Here is a 25,137-nt window from a genome sequence, read left to right as displayed (position 1 = left end):
CCCTTCATACTCGGGTCACTCTCCACAGGTGATGAATCGATCCGCGCCCGCTCAGCGCGCCCCCCATCCCCCCAGCCGTGCACTCAGCGCGAATGACCGTTCACGAGCAGCTTTCAGAGAAAAAAGAGTTAATGAAGAGATCAGGATTCCTGGGAAGGAGTCAGAAGGGAAACAGTCGGGAAAATGCGTCGCCACCATGACCGTTGTCACTGTAGATTGGTCAAAAATGCAGGAAAGTTATGATGAAAACATAAAGTTGCAGAGTGAGGGAAATGCAGATGGAGAAAACACGCAGCCTGTCCGTGCACACTCACAGATGTGCACACTCATAGACCTGGACACTCAGTGGCGCGCTCGTGCACACCCACGCACACTCACAGTGAGCCTGCATGCAGAAGTGTCATCTGCTCTGCATTTTTCTAAATTCAGGCACAGGCCGAGACAAACCGATTGATGAACTTGTTGACGAGTGTGAATCGTTTTTTATCTTTTCACAAAGAATCGTTTCCTTCTCAGCGGAGGATTCTGGTCAGGCTGTTGCTCTGACAGAAGCCGTGGATTTGAGGGATGAACCTGAGGGGATTGCAGCCCATTATTAGAGCGCTGATGGAGGATAATCAGGCTAGCTGCTGGATCTGGGCCATAGAGCTGCAGCCTGCAGAGCGTTCACACCACCAGGAGTGAGAGGAAGTGCAGTCTGTGAGTTTGGATCCAGCTCCTCCTGCTGCTACAGAGGAAGTGAGGACGTTCTCTGAGGACCAGGACTTCTGCTTCTCTGATGGACATCACTCCTGAGCCTTCACTCTCCGGTCCTTTAGAGGCCCAAACCGTCTGTGTCAAACGTCCTCCTGAGTTTTCTCTCCAGTCAAACGCAGATGCGAGCTCAACTTCTCGTCGTGTCTGCAGCGTCTGCGCAGATGTTCCCCATCATGAGCGTTTGCATGCGCAGCCGCCTGCTGCTGTGGAACGTCCTGTGTCTAAATGTTTAATAACCTCCTTCTCCTCCTCAGCCGGAGAACCTGCTCCTCGCAAGCAAATGTAAGAACGCTGCGGTGAAGCTGGCTGACTTCGGTTTAGCCATCGAAGTGCAGGGGGATCAGCAGGCCTGGTTCGGTGAGTTCAGCTGCAGGAAAACACTAAAGTCATGTTGAACAAGGAACTCCAGATGTTTCAATAAAAAGCATTTGTTGAAATGAAGTCCTTTATAATCATACAACCGTTGATGGTTTAAACCAACGTCTTCATGCTCCTCGTGAGACTCTGAGCTGCAGATCAATAAATTAAATTCCCTGTTTCATCTTTTTCAGTTTTTGCAGTTACTAAGGATTTCTAGGCTATTTTGGAGTTTTGCTAATATGTTAGCCACAGGCCATTTTGGCTAATTTAGGCTTTTTTTTTTGTTATTTTTACTTTTAGCTAATATTTTAGCTTTATGCTAGCTGTTTTGGCTAATTTAGGATTAAAATAAGGCTAATTTGGAGCTTAGCTAATATTTTAGCTTTGTAATTGCTGTTTTGGCTAATGTAGGATTTTTTTTTTCATTTTTTTTGGGGCTAATTTGGCATTTCTCTAATATTTTAGCTAGCTATTAGCTTCAGCGTCCTCAGCTATCAGCACTAGCATCTTCAGCGGCCACATTCGGCTCACAGCATTCACACTAGCATTATCACAGGTAATGCTATATATCTAGTTTTTAAAAGGTTTTAGTATTATTTTTCTATGAAGATTACAGAAATGAATTATTTTAAATTCGGTTATGTGACTATCTGGAAAACGTAAATCTTTATGTTTAGGCTGTGATTGTTACACTCTTTCTGTTAACCTACAAACCGACCCCGCCCCCCATCAGAGAAGAAGACAGTGATGTGGCCCTCACTAGAAGAAGTTTGTGGACCTCTGATCTAGGAGAGGATCAGCCTTCATCATGTGGTTCTGCAGACAGGAAGTGGGCCGTCACTCACTGCTGCTGTCGTTCTGCTGCAGGGTTTGCCGGGACGCCGGGGTACCTGTCCCCCGAGGTTCTGAGGAAGGAGGCGTATGGCAAACCCGTGGACATCTGGGCCTGCGGTGAGTGCTGCAGACCCCCCCTCAAACAGACAGACACATGGAGGTGATGCTTCCTAACGGTGACCCGTCTGTGCCTCCAGGGGTGATCCTCTACATCCTGCTGGTGGGGTACCCCCCCTTCTGGGACGAGGACCAGCACAAGCTGTACCAGCAGATCAAGGCCGGGGCTTATGATGTGAGTTACCCCCCCCTGAATCCCTTTTCGCGGCTGTTACGTAACTCGGTCGCCTCATTCATATTTCTGGGTGCAGCGAGGAAGTCTTCATGCCAAATAAAGAGCCTGACTTGCTGTCTTGGCAGCGCTGGTGGGCACATGGACTCATACCTCAGTGTTTATGCCTGAACATGACACCTGACCGGGGGGGGGGGGTTGGACACATCACTGGGGGGCTGCGCCCGCTCAGCTCGCCTCTTTTATCTCTTATGCAACTTAAAGAGCAGCTCATTTGGTTCTTTTATGATGATTTTTCTGAGAATCTCATTGAAAAGATCTTTTATTTTGAGCAGACATCTCACACTCACTTTTTTTAGGTGAAGTTTAACTTTTATTTTATGGTTTTCCAACAAGATACTCCTTTAATTTATTATGAAATGTCACAATTATGGATAATATGATGATTTAAACCAGTACAATTTGTGATTTTTTTTTTCCTGAGAATCTCATTGAAAAGATCTTTTATTTTGAGCAGACATCTCACACTGACACTTTTTAGCCGGTGTTTAATTAATTTTTTGTTCTTACAAGTAACTCCATTAATTTATTATGAAATGTCAAACATATGAATACAATGATAATTTAAACGTTAAATAGTTAACCAGTTAAAACTTTTAAAAAATATGACAAAATTGGAAAAAAAACTTTTTTTTTCTTTTATTTTCTTCTGTTTTAAATCTGGTTTTATTGATCTATTAATTGACCTGAATGTTGTGACATTCTCAGCATAAATTCTCCTGATTTAAATCAATTATTTTTTTATTTTCCTTTAGAAATTATCCCTTTATCTTAATTAAAATACATTTATTTGCAAAACAAATCCCCAAAACTGATGTTTATCTCAGCAATAAAACCTAAATAACAATAAAAATCTATGAAAATTTAAATCAAAACGCAAATTATTTCTGTTAAACAAATTTGCTTATTAAAATAAATGAAACAAATATTTTGCATTCATAGAATTCCAAACATTTTCTGTTAAGCTGCAGAACAAAGTTAAACTATAAAAACTGAGGATATTTCATGACCAAAACTACTGAGCAACAAAATTCAACTTCAGCTGTTAAATTTGATCAGAAATAATCAAAGAAAATGAAAATTAAAGCAAAAATCTGCAGAAACTGTTGGTGGAGGAAGTGACCATCCTCCTTCTGCTTTTAGTCTCCGTCTGGATGAAGGTGGAGGCGATCGGAGAAGAACGTCACCCTGTTGGGTTTGTGTTCCTATTTATTGATGAAATTAACAACAAAATCCAGACTGAATATTTGTACATAAAGATTTTAAGTATTTAAACCAAACTAAGGTTTAAAATAACCATGTGACCTCCCCTCACCCAGAAACCACCTGAACACTTTTATAGACTCCACACTGCCCCCGGTGGTTGATAGAAATATAGGCCAAAGTGCAGTGAAACAGAAATAAACACAAACTAATAATAAAACAAACCTGAACCAGGTTCTGATCCAAACTAAAACCAGACGGGCTCCTAGAGGAGATGGAATTTCCTGTCAATAAAAAGAGGTTTTTGAACTCCTTAATAATGGTCAAAATGCAAAATTATTTCAAAATAAAACAATAAAGTTTATTAAAGGTCAACCAGAATCAGTTTCTTAAGTCTTTTAAAGTTTTTAGGGTCAACTGAAAGTGAAAACGTTAAAAGCTGCTTTGATCCACATTTTCTAATATTTTTATAAATATAAGAGCGTTTAGTGTTGAGAGTAGAAATCAAACATATGAAGAGAATATGGAAAATCCAGGATGAGGATCCATCTTCAGTTTCTCTGAAAGAAGACGTTTGGTGGTTTTCATGTTGGACGCTCTGCTCTTCAGTTCCCCTCCCCTGAGTGGGACACCGTCACCCCAGAGGCCAAAAACCTGATCAACCAGATGCTGACCATCAATCCGGCGAAGAGGATCACGGCTCAGGAGGCGCTGAAGCATCCTTGGGTCTGCGTAAGTGTCTCCACCCCGAGACGACCGACGGCATGACTCCCGTTTGTCCCGCCTCTGACCTGCTCCTCTTCACCTCCTCAGCAACGCTCCACCGTGGCTTCCATGATGCACAGGCAGGAGACCGTGGAGTGTCTGAAGAAGTTCAACGCCAGGAGGAAACTCAAGGTCCGTTTGATTTCTTCACCTCCTGTTCTCAGTCAGTCACAGTTTCTCTGGGATTCCTGAGTGATGCTCAGACGTCTGTCGCTGGTGAAGAGCGGCTCTATAGTCTCTATGTCTATAATGTGATCTGAACGTAGGAGTCATGACGAGCTGCTTTCTGCTTTTCTGGATGAAATTCCTTCAGTAGTGAGCGCAGTCCTCATCCCTACGGGGCCAAAGTGAACAAAAAACAGATAGTAAATTGAGAAAAATACATTTTTAAAACAGTTTTCCACTTAAATAATATAAGTATAACATTTAATTAAAAAAATAACTTTAATGAAAACTGTATAAACCTTAAACTGTTACCAAATTTCAATTAAACTTTTATTAGTAATAGCTGCTGTTGTCTTTTGTTTTGAACTTAGTTTTTTTTCTCTCCGCTTCACATCAGACTTTTATTTTTCAAATCCTCATTTTAATTTGGCTACCGGATCATGATTGATCATGATTTCCTCTCAAGAAGATTGTTAATTTTTTATTGTTGCTGATCCATACAACCTGATGAATCCATATTGAATACCGGATTCACATCAACTGCTGGATCTATATTAGCTACCTGATCTGTAGTGACTACCGGATCCGTACTGGTTACCTGATCCATTTAGGCTGCCTGATCTGTAGTTAAATATGTTTTAAATACAGTACATAGCATTGTACAGCACTTACCGGTTAGAGTCTTTCTTGAGAAAATAAAAAGTATCTCTTAAAATATTTGCAATAATGAAAATTTTTTCTTTAATATTGACAAAAATTAAAAACAGAGAAAAGTTACAGATCAGGACTGTACAATCCTCATTGCAGATGTGTAAGTCAGACGACTCAGCTAGATCTGCTTGATCTGTATCGCAGATGTGTGAATGTACGTACAATCGGTATCAACTCCAAAAGCCTGATTTAAAAACTGAGACTGAAAGAGAAGCGGAACAGAAACGAACAAACAAAAATACAAAACAGCAGCTTTAACTCACAAACTTAATACTTCATTTGGAAACTATTTTAGTTTTATTGTCTTTTTATAGTATTTTTTAAAAACATTTCATTCAGATTTTTATTATTCATTGAATCTGATCCTGGTTTGAGCCCGTACCCTCCGGCAGGAACGACAGGAAGCTGATGAACGCAGCGCCGTTCTGCTGCCTCAAAGACCGGCTGCGGTTTCACCGTTCACACCGACTCAGAACACAATGAGGAACATTTTCACTGAAATGACACTTTAGCGCGAGCATCCACAGCTTTGCTTTTATTCTGAAAATGTTTGCAAATTTAAAGTTAGAACTCGTGTAACTTCTTTGGCGTCAGCTCCTGTTTTTCTGCTTTTTGTCTGCATCTGTCAGTCAGACGGGTCATTTCGAACAGTCCTCTCTGATTTTGCTGCGACCTGCTGTGAGTCAGAAGCTTTAAAGGACCAATTATCGCTCTCACGGTGGAGCTGCACACTTACAAGCTTGTATTTGCTTGATTTGAGTAGAAAATTGCACATATTGTGCAAACAGAAATGTCAAAAATGATTTTGGTTCAAAAAGTCTCCCTTCTTCCCAGGGGGCCATCCTCACCACCATGCTGGTTTCTCGAAATTTCTCAGGTAAGTGTTTGGAGCGCTCTTACTCTGAAAGGTCAAGTAGAAACGCGGAGCCTTTTCAGCGGAGAAAACATGCTTCCTCCAGTCTGAGAGAGTGTCCTGGTGTTCCTTTGACACGTGCCGTCACGCTGGAGGAATAAAACTTCACCCGAACCTCCTAATGGAGCCTTTCAGCAGAGCAGAGGCTGCTTTTCACGATGACGTCTCCATTATTCCTCCATTAGGGAACGCAGGAAGTGACGGAGCATTTTCCTCTGCTGAAACGCTGCTTTTTAATCCAAAAATCATCAACATCTTTATCCAGAATCTCATTTTCATTTCATCTCGACACATTTTCAGTGTTTCCCTTCAACGTCTCTCAAAGATGTTAGCAGGTTTGTTACCGTGGCAACAGCACAGAATCCTCTGATGAGGAAGCTGCAGGAAAATGGGTCACAGGTTACGAGTTTAACAAAAGTTTGCAGATTAAAATACTAACCTGCTTTTCCTGGGAGACATTCCGATCAGACTCTGGTCCTCATGGGGGTCAAATCCAGTCCTGTTCTTGCTGCTTCTTACAGCTAAAACATGCAATAACCTGTTAGACTGTAAATACTTTAAAATGTATTCAAACGTGTTTGCATTTCTACATTTCATTTATTTGAGCTGCAGATTCTGCAAAAAATTTTTAGAAATCAGTTTTAAAACCAAGAAAACTTCCATTTATGAGGAATCAGGATCAACGTAAGGAAACACTCCGATGAAAACTGTGTTTTGGTGTTTTTAACGTGTTCTTGTGACACTTTTGTGGTTATGAAGGACATAGATGAAGGTAATTAATCCCACAAGTGCATTCTATGGAGCTAAATTGAAGCCAATGTTATTTGAACCCCAAATAAAAACAAATTGAATAATTAGTGGTGTTTGGGCAAAAATAATTAAAATGTCCAAAACAATTTATTTATTTCTGCTTCAAATGTTCTGGTTTATAGGTTTCAAAGCTCAAAATTTAAGTTTCACTCCTGTTTTTTTTTTGTTTCAAATCTTTTTTTTTTTTTTTACTTTAACCCGATTTTTTTCGAATCTGAAAGTTTTAAAATAGAAAATAGAAAAAAAAAGTTTTGAAATTGACCTTTTGAGTTTTGAAACCTAAAAAAAACAGAACATTTGAAGCTGAAAATAATTAAGTTTGTTTTTGAATGGCCAAAAGTTTCAGACACTTTATAATGTTTTGGTCAAAGACCAGTTATTCATATTCAGTTTTATTTCTGTAGCTCAGTATCATAATCCAATGTTCTCAGTGGGCTGACCGGTAACCGTACAGACATGAAGTCGGTCATAAAATCTGAGCAGTAGCTGGTTGCTAAACTAAACTAAGTTAACCTGTCATCCCTACCCGTAGACCGTCCTTCTCAGTGAGGAAAACACTCCTAAAAAAAACAATTTTAAGAAAAACAAGAGAAACCTCAGGGATGTCCACATTTTGTCTATATTTTTTTCAATTTGTTTTATTTGGGCCTCAATTTAGCTCCATATATTTGAGTATTTATTTTTTTAAATCATTGTGAATAAAAAAATGCCGCTTGAAAATATCGTGTTTGTAATACGATGGGTGGGGCTACCAGCTTTTAGCTCCGCCCCATTCTGAGGCAGACTAATAGATCCATGAACGTGTTTCTTTCCTCGTCTGAACTGGAATCTGGATCAGGACTGAACGGATGTTGAGATTATCGAGTCACCGCTACTGTTAGGTTGGGATGTGAGGGTCTGTAAGCTAGTGGGAGAGCACGTAATTAGGGGGACGGGGTTGCTCCATGCCAACAGTCCCGCCCAGTAGTCAGAGGGGAATTTCTAATGAACTTCTGCCGCTCTGCAGAAACTATGTCCCAGAAAACGACAGGTGTTTAGATTTTGCATCATCTTCTGCTCCACGCTGAGGAAATGTGGGAAACACTGAATGTGAACGAGCAGCTTTTGAGGCTCTTCTGTTCTCGTCTCTGTCTGCATTTCTGGGGGAAGAAACCTGAACCCAGACTGCATCTCCTCAACGTCTCCTTCCTGTGGGGGGAAAAGTTCTCACCTTTAACCAGACGGGATCAGCTGGTCCAAACCTGTGGAGGTTGTGGTCAGTGAAGCTGAAGGTGTTTCTGAGGCTCGTTGGTGAGAGCGGCTCACACAGGAGAGTCGGTCTGATTATCATCAGATTATCATCAGATTATCATCAGATTATCATCAGATTATCATCAGATTATCATCCTCAGAAGGAAAACTCAAGCAGATTCTTTACAGACGGAATGTTTGATGTTTTCTTACATGTTGAAGATCATTCGGAGGATCAGGATCACAAATTCAGTATCTCTGAAAATGATGATGAAGATCAAACACTGAACTCCTCAGAATTTGGCTCTACTGAGGCATTATGGGAGTTCAGGTACGTTTGCTGGTCTGTGGACCACAGGAACCTCCAGGTCTACAAACCTGGACCTGGTCCTTCTGGGACCGTGAGCTGCAGCAAAGTCCTCGTGAGTCCAGCAGGAAGACTTCTGCTCCGAGTTTACACCTAAAACTCTCTGGACTAAAGTCCCACTTTCTGGATCAATGGTTGAATATTTATCATTAAATGAATGACAATACATGAAGCCTCAGCTTCTGAACTATGAACTATTTAGACGTTATTTTGAAACAAACTTTTGCTTTATCATCGAAATAATAAACGAGCGGTAAGATGTGAACTTTCTCTCTGAACTGATGCTTTAACCGATCATGACATTTATGTATATGAACATAAATGGCTGTGCCTCATCACTGCAGTCGAGGTCTGTGCCGTTACCATGACAACGCGTCACACCATGTATCAACTAGTCGTCTTTTTGTGACTTAAAGTGAAAAAATAAGGCGATTAAAGTACAAATAATTGATTGAATAATTATTTCTCTTGTAAGTGACCATGGTATAAGCAGGATAATGCTTTTTAAAGTGCGCATTATCGGAATGAACTGAAGCCTGAACCTTATCGGAGGATGGCTCTGATAACGCACTCTTCATCGAGCATTATCCCTTCCATCTTCCATCTATATAAGACTCATTAAGGTGTTCTCAGACGCTAAGATCAGCTGCATCATCTCCACCTTCATCATAGAGCAGCACACGCTCCGCTCTGTAGAGGCTCCAAGGTTTTCAGGATTCTTCTGTCTGATCCGTCGATTCGTGTCTGAAACATCGAGTCGCTCTCTCTGAGTCCCGTCTGTCTCCGCTCTCTCATCGATGGATTCACTGACCCCGCCTCTGTCCTCCTGCTCCGCCCCCTCGCCGCTTCGTAACTTTCTCTCCATGTGTGGCCGCGTGTCGTTTCACAGTTGGCAGCAGGCAGACCGCCGCTCCAGCTTCTGTGACGGCGGCCGCCGCGGCTGCAGCCGCCGGCGCTACCGCGGGGCTGGTGGAACAAGGTAGCACGGTGACCCCTCCCCTCTGTCCTCACCTGGAGACTTGCTCCTCCCCCTCCCTGAGCATGGGAGTTCAGAGCATGACCGCATTTCCCATCATCCCCTCCCGCAGCAGTGTTTTTATGTGACAGACGTTCATCCATCCTGTTTCTTCTTACGTTTGGAGTCACGTCAGTGTTTTTATGTTCCACTGACACCCGTGGTTCTGTTATCCCTTTATTGAGGCTCTTTAGCTTTAAAATAAAAGCTCATGATTAAATAAATAAGAGATTAGTTAGTTAAGTTTTGTCATTTTTGATTAGATTTTTAGTATTTCAAACATTTAAGAAAAAAAGCTTCATTTACTGACAGAAATTCTGTAGAAATGTTCTTTAAATTTGACTTTTATTTGGTAAAGTTTATGTTGGTAAATTACACTAAAGTGGTTAAAGTTTTGAATAAATGTGTTTTAAAATGATTTAGTTTTCAGTTAAAATCTCAGGTTCTTCTAAAGTATTTGAGTCTTTCATGTTTAATAAATAGATTCTACTAAAATGTTTAGTTTTTAGGATGGAAAGGTAAAAACCACACCAATATCCTAATGATAAAAAACATAAAGTTTGACTGTCTTACATTTTTTAAATAAGAAAAGCTGCAGCAGCAGGAACTGTATGACACAGAGTGAGTTTTATTTTGAAAGGAGCTAGTGTGCTGCTATCAAAATTAAAATAAGTTACAACTCTTACATATAGAAACATATAGACACTGTTGTCATTTAATTCTTCTAATATTTAAAAACTAAATGTAAAAATAAATTAGGGTTTAGGATTGATTTAAAAAAATTAACTAATTAATCCCAAATCTGGAAAAAAATTAATTGCAAAACATTTTTTTTGTTACACTATTTACCAGCCACTTATTATCTGCAAATAATCACAATATGAAATGACACGCAAAATGGTTCATTTTGAAACGTTCGTTTTTAACCCTTTAAGAGTCTAAAACTCCTTTAGTTTACTTTTGAATTTATTTCTGTATTTTTAATTTGAAAGACGACCTGCTGCTTATTTGGAATAATTTTAATCAGCAGAACCTCTCCTATGTGACACACGACCTTTATTTGTCATTTTTCCATGTCGTATTCTCACACTAAGCATAAAATCACGCAAAAACAGGCCGCTCCATTAGGCTCCGCCCCATTGTAGATGCGCTGCTGCTGCATTACAGCCGTCAGATTGACTTTCGTTCTGTTTATTAAAATGACAGATCGATTTATCCAAAAAATACAAATAATCTCTTTGATTTAATAAAATCTCAGTGTGAAAAAAGTTTCAGTTTATTTAGACTGATTTTTATTACGCTGTAGGGCAGGACGGCTGAGGGCGTTAATAGATATTATCATGTATTAAGATAAGTATTAATCATTGAATTGTCTCCGTACATGAAATGTGCTAATATAAATCAACTTCCCTCGCCTTAACACATTAATTACGATTTATTAATTGAGTCCGTTAACGCACCAACTTTAACAGCCCTAAAATAAATAATCTACTGTCAAAAAAGCATAAATATGATACATTTTTAAACAATTAAGCAGGACTCTCGGTGGGTTCTGGTCTGTAAGAATTAGCCCTAAAGCTTCCAGACCAACATGTTCTCGTTTTTCCTGTCGGTTGGTCTGTTCTTTCTTGAGACGTTTCCGTTTGTTCTGATCTTCACGGCTCACCTGCAGACACTGCATGGCCTCTGCAGACACGCCCACCGTCCTCTTTCCTCTGCGGTTCGTCCTCCCATCTCCTCATCATCTCCTCTTCCTCACCAGCAGAACCGTTTCCACGTCCAGACGTTCCCTCACTCCTCTTCCTCTGTTCTCTGTCGGACAATGACATTGGAAAGTCCCCCCCACCCCCCAGGATGGGGCTGCTGTTGGTGAATGCTGCATGGGGCGCTGGACCGGTGCATGCGCTGCCTCGCGGTGCACGATGAACACTGATTGGTTTAGAGCTGAGCCTGTCCGCATGAACTCCCCAAACCAGAGTCAAAGGTTTCTAATAAGATTCCTGAGTAAAGTACGAGTGAATGTCTTAGAGAGGCTTATAACACATTACTAATGCTTGTTTATGAAGGAATTGTATTATAAAGGCAAACTATGAAAACTAAAATTGATTTTAGTTGGAAAAACTTGGTCCAAACACAGAAGTAGAAAGATTAACGTTCTTCTATTATTGATCTTCAGGAGAGCAGATCTCCATAGAGACGGATGTCCTACAGCACAATGACCAGCAGACACACGAGTACAGATGAGTCTGAATAAGTATGAATAAGTACCCTCAGGTCTGGAGGACTCTTTAACGTCGTCGCGACTCTCAGCGTCCCCCTGATACCTCATGGGTTCAGTTCCTGGGGGCGTCCAATTAAACTCTAAGAAGGACCAGCGTCTCTCACTTCTGGAGTCGTGGTGGATCCGTGAAGATCAGAGGATGTCCAGTCCTCCAGGGTGAACCCATGCTCCACGCTAACGTTTAAGAAGGAAGAGAGTTCAAAGACCAGATCAGTTCAGGACCTGGGACTAGATCAAGTCAGACCCAACCATTGACTGTATCTGAGAACTGGACTGCGTCCGGTCAGTCTAGCTTCAGTAGCTTCACTCTGATTGGCTCCGGATGGCTGCGGTGCTGCTGGAGCCACAGGTTCTGCGAGACTCTGAACTCACGTCGGTTCACACGATAGTCCGCCATTTATACAGGAAGTGCTAGTCGACAAACCCTCATTCATCCTGATTTTGGATCGTATTCATAACACTTCTTTTTCTGCGGGAATCGTCTTCATCCAATGGGTAAACGTGGAGCTTTTATTAATCCATTTGTCTTCTTAGGGCTGGGCGATTAAACAATAACGATATTTGTCAAACTTTTTCTTGATAGGAAATGAGTCTACCACAATAGACTTTTATTTTGAAGGATCCAAAAAACCCTTTCTGGTTGCGAGTGTTTTCTCCTCCTTGGCGAGGACAGTTAGAGGGTCAGTCACCACATGGTGAGTAAATGCCTTAGTTATGTTTGAGCTCTTCCTTCTGGTTTCCTCTCTGACACGTGAGGTAAACGCGCAGGACGCCCGCGGTCACCTGACCTGTAGTTTGGAGGATAAAACAGCAGAACATGCAGCGATTTTGAACTGAAATGTGTCGGAACTGGAGGATAAGCAGCTTCACTCAAACTATGGCCCGCGGGCCGGATCTGGCCCTCCTCCACATCTGGCCCGGCCCCTTAATAACAAGACAAGACGCAAAGTTTTGGCTTTGAGACCGTTTGATAAGTCTGCTAACAAAATGATGTACGAAAACATCGTTGGCATCAGTCGCAGACAGAACTGCTAACAGAAAACACTTTTTCTGACTGACCTAAAGCAGCAACAGACTAATAAAAACAGATTAATAAAATGTGATGATTTGGAGACGGCCCTCTTGGTATCCTATGGTGCTAATTATGAAGGCAATGCTAACGAGCTTCAGCTGTTTGTAATCACAGACCGGTTTAACGTCGGACAGTGTTTTCACGGTTTGGTTTTTAAGACGTAGCAGATAAATGACATAAATTAAAACAGTATTTTCTAAATAATAGCAGAATTTAATAGCAGCATCTTGTAGAACTGGTGTTGCACTGAAAACTGACCTGTCAGATGTCATGCTGAAATGTCCCGCCCCCTTAAAGCTGCAGACTCAAACATTTAATTACAGCCCCAGTCATCTATGTAGAAATTTACTAATCTAAATTAAATAAATACAATTGAAGTGATCCATACTTTTTCCCCTCTTTGTCCTCCGCAGTCTTTCACTGCTGGGTTTTGTTATTTTAGTTTGGAGTTTGGTAGTCTTAGTTTGTGGACTTTGTTTATTTGTTTTCTTTAGATAGTTTTGGTTAGAGGAGCTGCTGACTCAGACGGTCGACATGCTGGTTAGCTGTCTCCATGACTTATCTTCTGTTTGTCTGAGGATCCACCATGGAGAGATCAAAGATCCACCGTGGAGAGATCAAAGATCCACCGTGGAGAGATCAAAGATCCACATGTGGATCTGGAGCTGCAGGTTGGAGACTCCTGTCCGAGCTAGTTCACAGGACGTTGATAATAATGTCAATTTTATGTTTGTTCTGTAAAACTTGAAAACATTAGAATTTATTTATGGAATTAATGCTTGTTTTTAAAAGAAATGATCAAGCAGTTTGGTGTTCTGTTTTATTTATGTTCTCTTTGGAAAGTTGAAACCTTTTACTTTAACTTTCAGATGTTTTGTCACATATTTGCCTTTACTTAGTCACCTGAGAAAAAGTGGCATCATGTTCCTTCAGTGCATCTGCTACGTTCAGTGTGATTGGAAATAAATATTTAAATCTAAATAACCTGCTGATGGTTGCACCTTATGAGCCCTTCAAATTTGACGAATGGTAATTAGATTTATATCGTGATATATGTCGTTATCACACAATATAAAACAAACGATATCGTGATGTAAAACATTTCATATCGCCCAGCCCTTTGTTTCTATAGGCTTAAATGTGGACATGTGATTGTGTAACACATTGTGTAACAGTAGTGGAGACCGGGGTCGGTTATCACAATGACGTCACGTTTACAACACAGTGAAAATAACATACGTTTGAATTTGAAAGATTGACCGGATTCACTTTACATTCGCTCACATGATTTCCAGTTTAGGTCGTTAATTGTCCCAACTTCACAAAAAGAAGAAACAAATTTAAAGCCAACGGATACGGAGTAGAGCGAGGTAGATCTGCAGGACCAGGAATGGGCAGCCCTGGTTTTGGCGATATGGAGGCCGCCATGTTGGAACCATGTCAAAATCTATGTCATTTAGGCTTCTTGGAACCAACAGGTACTTTACTGTTTGGAATGTGGGAGGAGTTACCCAGTCCAGTTCTCATATACAGTCAATGGTACCAACTCACTTAAATATAAAAAAGAAAAAAGTCAGAGTTCTACCTTTAGCCTCCGTTTTTAGGGGCATTTGGGGCTTTAGTGGTCACCAAATTAATTTTTTTAAGGATAAAAGACTTCAGGGCGCGTCGCTCTGTGCCACGGGTGTGCTCTAACGCACAGAAGTTACATTTAAATGTAAGTCGTGACGTTTTAGAGTTAAAAAACTTAAGTATTTCCAAGCTATCGTAGATGACTGGCGACTATTGATGATGTCATCGAGGGTTATTAACATCAACAAGGCAGTAATTGTCCATTTTGAGGGCTAAACCTTAAGGCTAGGGAGAAGTTATGGGGAAGAATGCTGACTCGACTAAACCGTTTCTACCATTTACTGAACTTTCATGAAGCTCCTTTAACACCGAGGAAATGTCAGCAAACTAACACACGTTCTTTAAATTACACAATTAACACAATTCTAGTGGATTCTGAAGTTTAGAGAAGGGAATTTCAGCACAAATACTTCAGATTTCAACATCTTCAATGAACGTTTTTAAGTAGAGCCCAGATAGTGTCTTAAAAATGTGTAGTGATGGACGAACGTGAGTTTTGAACACATTTCCATAGGCATTTCATTGGAAATAGTCGCTTAAACGTTTCCGATGGCGATGTGATCGTAGCTTCAGAGCTATCCTTCAGTTAACCCTTTAACTCCAGTGTTCCTGTTCTTTGATTTGCTGTAACTTTTCAACTGTTAACATTCCCGTAGAATCTACTACCATCATGTAGCTGAAAAACTCCTGAAAATGCCCCAAACAACTGATGGTGTTCAGTATTTTTCGTTTTCTTCCCGTATAAACCGGTTTGCTTCAGATAAATTCGTCCGATTTCCCGCCCGTTCAAAGGCCGACGCCATCAGCGCCCAGCCGTCCTCGCTGCCGTCATGGAGCACCAGAGCTTTGGCTTCCTCAGCAAACGTCTAAACCACTCTTTCTTCATGTGAATCCATGCTCGTGCTTGCTTTCCCCTCGCAGTGATGCATCTTGGGTAATTAGTCGGTACGTGATAGTTTTGTTTTAATGTCTTCTTCCTCTCTCTTCTTGCTTCATGTGTAATTTGTGCCAAGGTAAGGAGCGCCTGCTGCTTCTGCCCCTTCGCTGTCGAATAACCCTGCATTGATTTCCAGGATTTTTTTTTTTTATGGTAAAAACAAGCAGCTCCTCGCTCCCGCTGTCCGCTCTGGAGTCCTCTCCTGTCGAGGAGGCAGGAGAATCCCGTTTCTGCTCCTCAGGAGACTGAGGAGCAAATGAATAAATGCAGCTCCCGGGGCTTTCTAATCACTTCCTGTCGCTCCGCTCCGGCCTTCATCCTGACATGTCTGATCACTGAAGCAGAAACGGAAGCTGGAACCAAAGCTGCCCCCCCTCCCTCCCACCGTATCGTCTTACCTCGGATTATGTCTGGGATACGGAGGGATGCACTCTGGCTCTGTGAGCTGGATGAACCTCAGGTCGCTCTTCAAATCACTGCTCTGTTAAAAGTTTCATCAGCTTCCTGCTTCTCTTCACTTAATGCAGCCGCCTGGGAGAAGGTTTGGAGCTGGAAGTGAAGGAACGTCTATGGGAGGGATGGAGGGAAGAAAGTGAAGAAGCAAATCCCAGAGTGCCGGGAACGGCGTTTTTACGTAACCGTCTGGATGCTGATGTGATCGCATCTGATCAGACTTGAGATTGCTCTCATCCTCTCATGAATAAGATGTGGAGGAGGAGTCTGATGCTGGAGTACCAGGTCATGTTTTCTTTGCTGTCATGGTAGAAAGAACCACTGAACTTTTTAGGGTTCTGTCTCATGTTCTAAAGCAGGTTCTCAGTTTACCTTGGAACCACTGAAGGCGGAGTCTGGCTGAGGCGGGGCCGTACGGGGTTCCATTTGGGCCAATTTTGTGTCCACTGTCTATGTCTTTGGTCTATAGTCTGTGTCTACAAAACAAGTTTATTGAACATTTGGTGATGTCTATGAACTACTTAGCAATATCTTCTGACGACACTGTGAATCGACAGCAGCTAACGACGCTAGCAACTGTTGCTAAGGACTTCTCTGACGACACTGAAATGACAGCAGCTAACGATGTTAGCAACTGTTGCTAAGGACTTGTCTCACCACCAGATCCAACGACAATAGCAAATGCAAAGTTTGAAACATAAGGCTGAAACATCACAAAGAAAATACAAAGCTGTCATCAAAGAAGTGTGGACATGCAGAAGATATTGTTTAGTGGACATTGATCTTTCATATTGAGGCGGGGGCCACAAATGGCCCGTGGGCCGCCAGTTGGAGACCCTATTCTGACATTTACTGTAACTGAGGGACTGTTCAGAACCCTTTGGGTCGGTCAGATCTAATCAGGAACATCTAAGAACTGGACTGGGTCTGACCTCAATCCACAGAAAACTATTTACTTCTGGGTTCCAACCAAATCAAATCAATTCAGTCGCCATTTCTGGTGATAGAGACGCCGCCATGTTGGACCCAGACATTGTCAATGATTGAGCCGAGTCATCGTTTCTATGGCAACCACTCTCACCAATCAGGAGTGAGCTTTTTGGAAGGCCACACCCCTTCCACTTGAAAGCGGGCTGCACAAAATCTGTTGGACGTGGGGGCCAGCAGGCTCCACCTACTTTTATTGAGGCATCTGATTGGTCAGGTTATAACTTGAGCAACAGAAAAAATATCATGAAAAATCAATTATCAAGAAGATATTGAAAAATATATCAGATCAGAATGTTTTTCTGACCAATAGAATGACTGATAACAGCTGTTTTCTGTAGAAGTCTTTGGGAACTTCCTGTTCCTGTCAGGATTTGTCCTTCCATCCGATCAGGGGTGGGAAACTCCAGGCCTCGAGGGCCGCAGTGTCTGCATGATTTCCAGATCTCCAAGCCCTACTCATGACTGACTACCTGGTTCAGGTGTGTCCAGCCAATTAGAACATGCCAGAGCAGGTATGTTGGAGAACATGCGGGAATGCGGCCCTCGAGGCCTGGAGCTGCCTTTCCCTCCATCAGACGTTCGTTGATCCGCTTGGACTCTGAACGGCCGCCTGAGCTGCGAACGTTTGTGTCTTCCCAGACTATGGAGGGGGAGGGGATCAGTGATGGCAGCCTTCTGATTGGTTGTGGAGTCTGGAGTCATTTTGAACCAAACTGAAGCTGAATGAATGACATCCGGGAACCTCTGCTCGAGTTTAGGAGATGACTAGTTCAGCTTCATGCACATTTCTCTACAGTATTCTCATTTTTAGAAATCCTGTTTTTGTAAGTTTTATGGGCTGGAACCCCAATTTAAAATATAAAATAATATTTTGTTATGCTATTTAAAAAAGGGAAATACTTGAAATCAATGAAACAGTCGTTCCTGAATCGATATTCCATGAAACATTGATTTTAATGGAATCATGGAAATGAAAACACTTTTGCACGACATTCCAGTTATTGTGGGAGACTCTGGTTATTCAGTGTTAGATCCAGATCAAGTTTAAAGCGTCTTTGTCAGATCTGAACATTTATAAAAAATAAAACAAAGATTCTTATTTTAGCATCAGCCAACACGACTTCCACAGATTCTTTCAGCATCTGATGAGGCGTCCCACACCTCCAGCGCCACATCATGGCGTTTTAGTGGAGAATCTGTCATTCTCCAGTCCAGCTGAGCTCTATGGAGCTAAATTTGAGCCAATATTATTTGAACCCCCCCCAAAAATAAAAATAAATAAAAATATTGGTGTAAAATGTCTGAAACGTTTTGCTATTCTAAAATAAATGTAATTATTTTCAGCTTCAAATGTTCTTGGAACTTTTTAGGTTTCAAAACTCAAGATTCAAATTTTTTTTCAGTTTTGAAATTGAAATTTTTTGTTTTGAAACAAAAAAAACAATATTAGAAAATAAAAAATATTCTAGAATAGCAAAAAGTTTCTGATACATTTTTTTTTGTTTTATTTGGGTTTCAAACAATATTGTCTCTAATGTAGCTCCATAGAGCTCCTCTATTGTCAGCGTTCAGGATCTGGTTTCTCAGAGGAGCATGGAAAGGAAAAGCTCCCTGAAGGGGGTGGGGGGGGCTTTAGTCTGACTGTCCAGTGAGTTTGGGGCAGAACCCCCCCTGGGTTCACTGGTTGAGCCCCCCCCCTCTGGTTAAAGTGTGGATGCTGTCTGGCTAGAATGTCCCACAGAGATGAAAAGGATGTAAAGCATCGTTTTCTGAAGGGAGGGGTCTGTATCTTTACCCCAGGGGGGTCATTGTTGAGGGAGTCAGCCATCTTGGATTCAGCATCCTTGGGGGGGGGTTAACATTCATCAACTCTGAGAGTTTTTATTTCATTGACAACAACAGAGAAACCAGCAGCTTTCAGCCCCAATCGTCCTCAGATTCTCTGCAGACGGAGGAGCTCACACTCACTAACCCCCCCGAGAAGGTCCCTGATCCAGAAGTAAAACTCTGGAAGCTCCATTGAAAGAACTCGTTTGGACTCAGTTAAATCTCGATTCTCCTCTGATAAAAGGTGGATTAAAGTGATCGTATCAGGAGATCAGAGAATCTTCTGTAACTCTTTGTGTTTCTGCCTCTGCAGCAGCAAAGACTCTCCTCAACAAAAAGGCAGACGTGAAGGTAAGCCCCTCCCACATGTTGACCACACACCTCCAGTCTGGAGATCAGATCTCTGTGCTCTGCCTGGATTTGTCTTCTTCTTTTGTTTGTTTGTTTGTTTGTTTGCAGATTGCTCTCGTTCAGAGACGGCTGCAGGATTTCTCTGATTAGCCGACGTTCCATGAAAGCTATTTTTAGGGAAGTTTTGGCTAAAAGCAGCAGCCTTTCTCTGGATGAAGCATCTGAACGTGTGCACGTGTGTGTGCACGTGTGTGCATGCAGTCGCTCCATCTGAAGCTCCTTTAGTTCACTCGTCGTTCAGCTCGTCTCATCTTCCATCTGTCAGCTGTTCTTCCTCTCATCCCTCTCATCTTTTCCTTTCGTTTTTCCGTTTTCCTCCACACCCCATCTGCTCTTTAACCCCCCCTCCACATTCCTGCTCGTCCTTTAATGAAGATCTCTCAGCCTCCCACGCTCACAAACGCGCCGCAGTAACACCTCCCACGCGCAGCTTCCACGGCGACAGAGCGTGGAACGCCGTGTTCAGAGGAGTCGCGCTCGTAGACGCTTTTCATCCTCGGAGGAGCGAGTGTGCGCGCACGGCTGCAGGCAGGCGGCGTGCAGCTGCGGCGGCCCCGCCCCTTCCTCCCTGCTCCTCGGGTTCAGCGGGGAATGTGACTCCAGCTCCAGGAATAGCTGCTGGTCTGGACCCTGGAAACTCGGGCGACAGAAATAGACGCACTTGTTGCCTAGCAACAGGCTCCCCGCACACTCGCCCGATCCGTCTCTGGAGCGTCCCCGCCCCCCCTCTTCCTCATGATGAAGGCACCTGACGCCTCTTCAGCTGGAGCACCTGCCCGACCCGAGCAGGTGCTCCCTCAGGCTCCTCCCCTCACCTTCAGCCACCGGCTTTTACCCAGACGAGCAGCTTCATCCGAGCACGGCGGCTCTATGGAGGGATTTTTGTGCCACCATATTGCAAGCAAGAGTCACAGATTTGAGACCAAAATTTTCTCAATTGGAAACAAAATGTAAAATTTTAAGGAAAAAAAAACTAATATGCAAATAAAAATATGTAATAATTGTTTTCAAATACTTTTTTTTGCTTAAAAAAATATTTTTTCGATTGCAGCACAAACGTTTGTAGATGTAGTGCCTCATCTCTCTGTCGCCCTATCTTTGATTTGACACGTTTCTTGTTTGTGTAATGTTTGTTCCAGCCATTCGATTGGTTGATATTCTATCCAATCAAATCACCTTATTTATCTATCATGGCGTCAGATACTGAGGCTTAAAAGGCTCTTTTACCCTCAATCACTTTAAAAATAATCCATACTTTTTTGTTTGTTTGTTTTTTGACATTTTTTACATTTTGTTTATTCAAATATGTGAATTTATGGCTAAGAGTCTCTTCAACCCGTAGAATAAAGAGTTTATTTTCTTACATTCTATAAACAGGCCTGTGTGATCTATGAATCCTCTGAGGCAAAATATTGTTAAAAAGTTTGTTTTCTTTAAGATCGGTTTAAAAAACAAGCAAATATTAAATATTTTGATTTGCAAATTATGAATTTTTCTTAACACTTTAAATTTTGTTTCCAATTTAGAAAAATGTTATCTTTAAACTGTGACTTTTGCTCACAATGAATAAATCCCTCCATACAAAAAACCAAAAACTGAAGCTGCTCTGGAGGATTTACTGACTCAAACATGTGAACGGTCCTTCTGTCGCGCCGCCATCGTTCCTCTCTATGTGCTCTCGTGGGTGGGGGGCGTGGTGGGCCCTCACCCTCTTTTTCCCTCCAAATGTTTCTCCCTGATGACCTTCGCTGTGACATCACCGCTCCTCTCTCCTGGCTTGCAGTTGTTTTGAAATCCTTCAGCTTTCCCCCCAAAAACCTTCTTTTCACATTAAAGTTTCGACTTTTGCTTTGGGCCGGTTCTGTTTCAGTACCAGAACTTTCATGAGTTTATTTTTCACACACCCTCCTCCTTCTACCATCATCCATCCGTCATCCATCCGTCATCCATCCATCGCCTGACGACAGAAACGCAAGTCCAGCTCTGCTGTCCAGTACATGGTGAGCATGCTCGAAGGTTTTACATTCTCTCGTGTTCACGCCGCGCTCGTGTCAGCTGATCCTTGAACTGGACTGTCTCCTACCGATACGAGCACATGTACGGACAGCTGAAGAGGTTCAAGTCTCACTGCAGCCGTTTTCCTTCACATGTGAAAGTTTGATCAATTAATTAAAGACCAACTGCCAAATCTGAGTCCCTGATTGGTCAAAGCTCAACTGGTTTGTCATCGTGCGTGTAGAAACTTAAAAATCTCCAAGTTTATTTATTTTTGGTTAAGCCGACCTCATCAAGGAGCTGCTGACTGGGTCAGCGGTCTCCATGACTTATTTTATGTTCGGTTCCGATTCCCTTTGGTTTGTCTCTGTCTGAACCAAAGCACTAATTGCTTTTACTTCTTCATTTTTCAGGACACAGTTTATTTGTTTCTCTTATTTAATTAACTGTGTTCCTTCTTCTCACTGGTGTCCAGTTTTTGTTATGGTCCCATCTTTGGTTTTCTCCCCCGAGACCTCTACGGATCTGAATTGGGGCCAATATTGTTTGAAACCCAAATAAAACAAATTTAAAACGATATTGATGTTTGGCTCCTAAAAAATGAAAGAAAACTTCTAGCTATTCTAAAAATAAACAATCATTTTCAGCTTCAATTTTTCTGATTTTTTTAGTTTTCAAAACTCAAAATGTCATTTTCAAAACTTTTTTCTAAAGTTTCAAATCTTTTTTTTTGTTTTCTAATCTGAAAATTTCAAAGTTGAAAACGGAAAAAAAAATGTTGAAACTGAAAAGAAAGTTTTGAAATTTATATTTTGAGTTTTGAAAACTAAAAAACAACAACATTTGAAGCAGAAAATAATCAATTTTTTTTAGAATATCAAAAATTTTTGAAACCTGAAAAACAACATTTGAAGCTGAAAATAATAATTTAATAATTAATAATAAATTTATCTTTTTTCCCCAAACTTTTTTTGGGGGGAAATTTTTTTTTTTCAATTTGTGTTATTTGGGTTTTAAATAATATTGGCCCCATTTTAGCTCCATAGACTTGATGGGTCTGCCCATCATGGCGGTAAAACGGCGTTTTCTGAGGACGGTGTGAACGGAGCTTCATGCTTCCTCTCTTTTGGTGTTTGAACTTCAGTGAACATTTTTCATTTCAGGCACAACTGACTTCGTAGTAAATCCATCCATCCATCCATTTTCTTGACCGCTTCTTCCCTTTCGGGGTCGCGGGGGTGCTGGAGCCTATCCCGGCTACTGATGGGCGAAGGCGGGGTACACCCTGGACAGGTCTCCAGTCTGTCACAGGGCCTCAATCACACACACATTCACTCTCACATCCACACCTAGGGACAATTTAGAGTCACCAATCAACCTATGAAGCATGTTTTTGGACGGGGGGAGGAAGCCGGAGTCCCCGGTGAAAACCCACGCATGCACGGGGAGAACATGCAAACTCCACACAGAAAGGTCCCAGCCGGGATTTGAACCGGGGCCTTCTCGCTGTGAGGCAAGAGCGCTAACCACTGCGCCACCGTGCAGGCGACTTCATGGTAAACAGCCGTAAAATGTGAAAATAAAACTTAAGGAAACAATTTTCATCCAAACGTTTGCTTTTGGAGGTTTGAACGGCTTAAATGAAATAAATGAAACTGCTGCTCAAAAATAGATTTGATCAAAAAAACGTCTAAAATATTATTTTCTCTCTTAAATTGGATGAAACAAACTGGATGATAAATGTGATTTTTCCTCTGAAGGTTTAGCTTCATTTAGTTGTACTACTTAGTTTAGACACTAGGGGGAGTCAAAGTCCGATCGGTGAATTTTCTGTGAAAATCTGGGCAAAAAAACGTGTTTTATTAAGAAAGAAAACAAACGAAGGAATATTTCACATAACATTTTATTTTAGTTCTAAGAAAACTTCTCATAACTTTCCATAGTTTTTATATTTATAGTCGCTGCACAAACGAGCATCAAAAAGCGTTTTCTGTCTGATGTTTGAGGTCGAACGTCTTCTGTGTCCAGATCCGCCGCTCTTCATGTTCTCATTGGCCCACACCCTTCCTGCCCCCCCCGTTAACCATCATGGCGGCCGTCCTCCGTGATCCCCGTTTGAGGATCGTCCGATGGAGGCTGTTGTGTGCATGTGTGTGTTTGTGTTAGCGTGTGAATTATTGCTCTTTCTGACTTCTTCCTCTTTTCCTCAGTCAGTTCCAGCTTTTCCTTTAGTAGAAACTCATCAACAATCATCAGGATTTCAGACGTTTCTGCTACTTTACTGGTTTCTGTTCATGTCTCTCATTTAAAGACGTTTGTGTTTTAAATCTTGATCAGTTTGTTCCTAAAATGACAAACATCTCCTGGTCTCTGCTGGTCGGATCTGATGAAGCCGTTCCTCCCTCGGTTAGGTCTAAATATTTGCTCGACGTTCAGCGCTGAGACCTTCACAACTTCTCACGTCTTTCCCCTAAATTCATCTTCAACCAGAACCTGTTTTCTGGATGTTCTCGGATGTTTTTCCTGAAAGTTTAGGATTTATGTCCTGCTGGTTTCCACGGCGATCATCCAGCAGACACTCGGCACGTCCAGGTTGTGTCAAAGTCGCAGATTATTCTGATTGGATGCAAATCAAAGGCGGTTCTTTGATGTTTGTCTCGAGGCTCTTAGGGCGAGTCTTTGAGTGGGACGGGCGCTCTGATGTGGTGTTTGAACTCCATCGGTCTGTGAATGATCTGCTGATGGTTTTCACAACATCGACTTCCAGGGAAAAACCTGTTCCTGTTTCTAACGTGACCCTGGAGAACCCAGGTCTCTTTTCCTCTGATTTCATTTTTCATTCATGAGAACCTTTACAGACATTTTGTTTCCTGAATTGAATTAAACTTTATTGATTCTCTGGTCACAGCAGCTCAGGAGAAAACAAACAAAGAATAAATGTGACGGTCTAGTTTGTTGTTCATGTTTAACAGTAGCACGAAGTAAAGACTAAAGAAACAGATCTGGGTTCTTCAGGTCTACGGTGGCCCTGAAGGTCAAATCACATCAACAAATCACTCAAACTAAACGTATTAAAGATCATAACGACAATTAAAGCCAAACAAAAGATAATGTCGTATAGAAATCAAATCCAGAAACTAAGATCTAATTCCAAAAAAGAAATGAAATAGAAGTGCAGTAAATACAGGTATTATGGGATATCGCTGACTGGACGATGATGTTTGAGTTTTTGGTAGCAAAGTGTGAATTCTGGTGAAAGTTTCAATTGTCAAACAATATGGAGAATCTTTATCCACTTTCACACAGACGCCACCAAGTTGGGTCTGTTTCACTGACCTTTGACCTTAGGAGGAGCGTTTTCCAAAAACGCCACTTTTAATGAATGTAAACTCCTCCGAGAGATTTTTATCTGTCGCCTTCTAACCCCTCAAACATCATCAGGAAGCTAACGAAACTGAACAAAGTTTGTAGATTTTGAACTATGTTAGCATGGATAGCTAGCAAAAGTGACGTTCCCCTTGTAGCTCGCACATTTATTACCGTAATACTGTTAATGTTTGATACATGAATCATTAGATCGAGCTGAGCTAAACGAAATGTGGGCGTGGTTAACAAAAAACCTCTGTTGATAAGGAAATCCAAAAGTAACTTTTCTGATTCATCTAAAAACGACATCGATCTGGTCGTCTCCTCCAGACGACCAAAACATAAAATGGTTGCTATGGAGATGAAATCACAGAAAAACCACCATTTGGAAAAAAGTGGGTTTTTTTAATGAAAAGTAGGGAGAAAGGGGCGGAGTTTGGGGCGTGTAGCAGCCACTCAGCTGGTGAGGGGGGGTCAAAAGGGAGTGGCTATATTGAAGTAGAGATTTTTTCTGAGTCAAACTATTTAAAAATGTTTCTGGTACAGTTTTGGGACATATCGTGATAAATATCGTGATAAATATCGTGATAAATATCGTGATAAATATCGTGATACGTATCGTATCACCGTTTGTAATCCTCGTGTGTAGTGGCCGTTTTTACATGTTGTGATGCTCAGATCTGATGTGATTTGTC

The 25,137-nt window shown here is 41.6% G+C and overlaps 1 protein-coding gene across 1 annotated transcript in view; it reads left to right on the top strand.

Annotated features, from left to right (window-relative positions):
* The window catches only part of camk2b1 (calcium/calmodulin-dependent protein kinase (CaM kinase) II beta 1), a gene marked incomplete in the record, with an annotated part of 69,413 nt that overhangs the window by 26,293 nt on the left and 17,983 nt on the right, over nt 1-25,137 (top strand). The window contains 8 exon segments of the mRNA XM_036213416.1: nt 1,011-1,113; nt 1,984-2,067; nt 2,148-2,242; nt 4,112-4,234; nt 4,316-4,399; nt 5,978-6,020; nt 9,353-9,442; nt 18,987-19,021. Coding sequence (XP_036069309.1) covers nt 1,011-1,113; nt 1,984-2,067; nt 2,148-2,242; nt 4,112-4,234; nt 4,316-4,399; nt 5,978-6,020; nt 9,353-9,442; nt 18,987-19,021 — 657 coding nt within the window.

This window comes from Oryzias melastigma, linkage group LG9 (genome assembly GCF_002922805.2).
Source record: "Oryzias melastigma strain HK-1 linkage group LG9, ASM292280v2, whole genome shotgun sequence".
In the NCBI taxonomy this organism is placed as follows: Eukaryota; Metazoa; Chordata; class Actinopteri; order Beloniformes; family Adrianichthyidae; genus Oryzias; species Oryzias melastigma.
The sequence above is the reverse complement of the archived record's forward strand: the minus strand, read 5'-3'. Positions and strand labels throughout refer to the sequence as shown.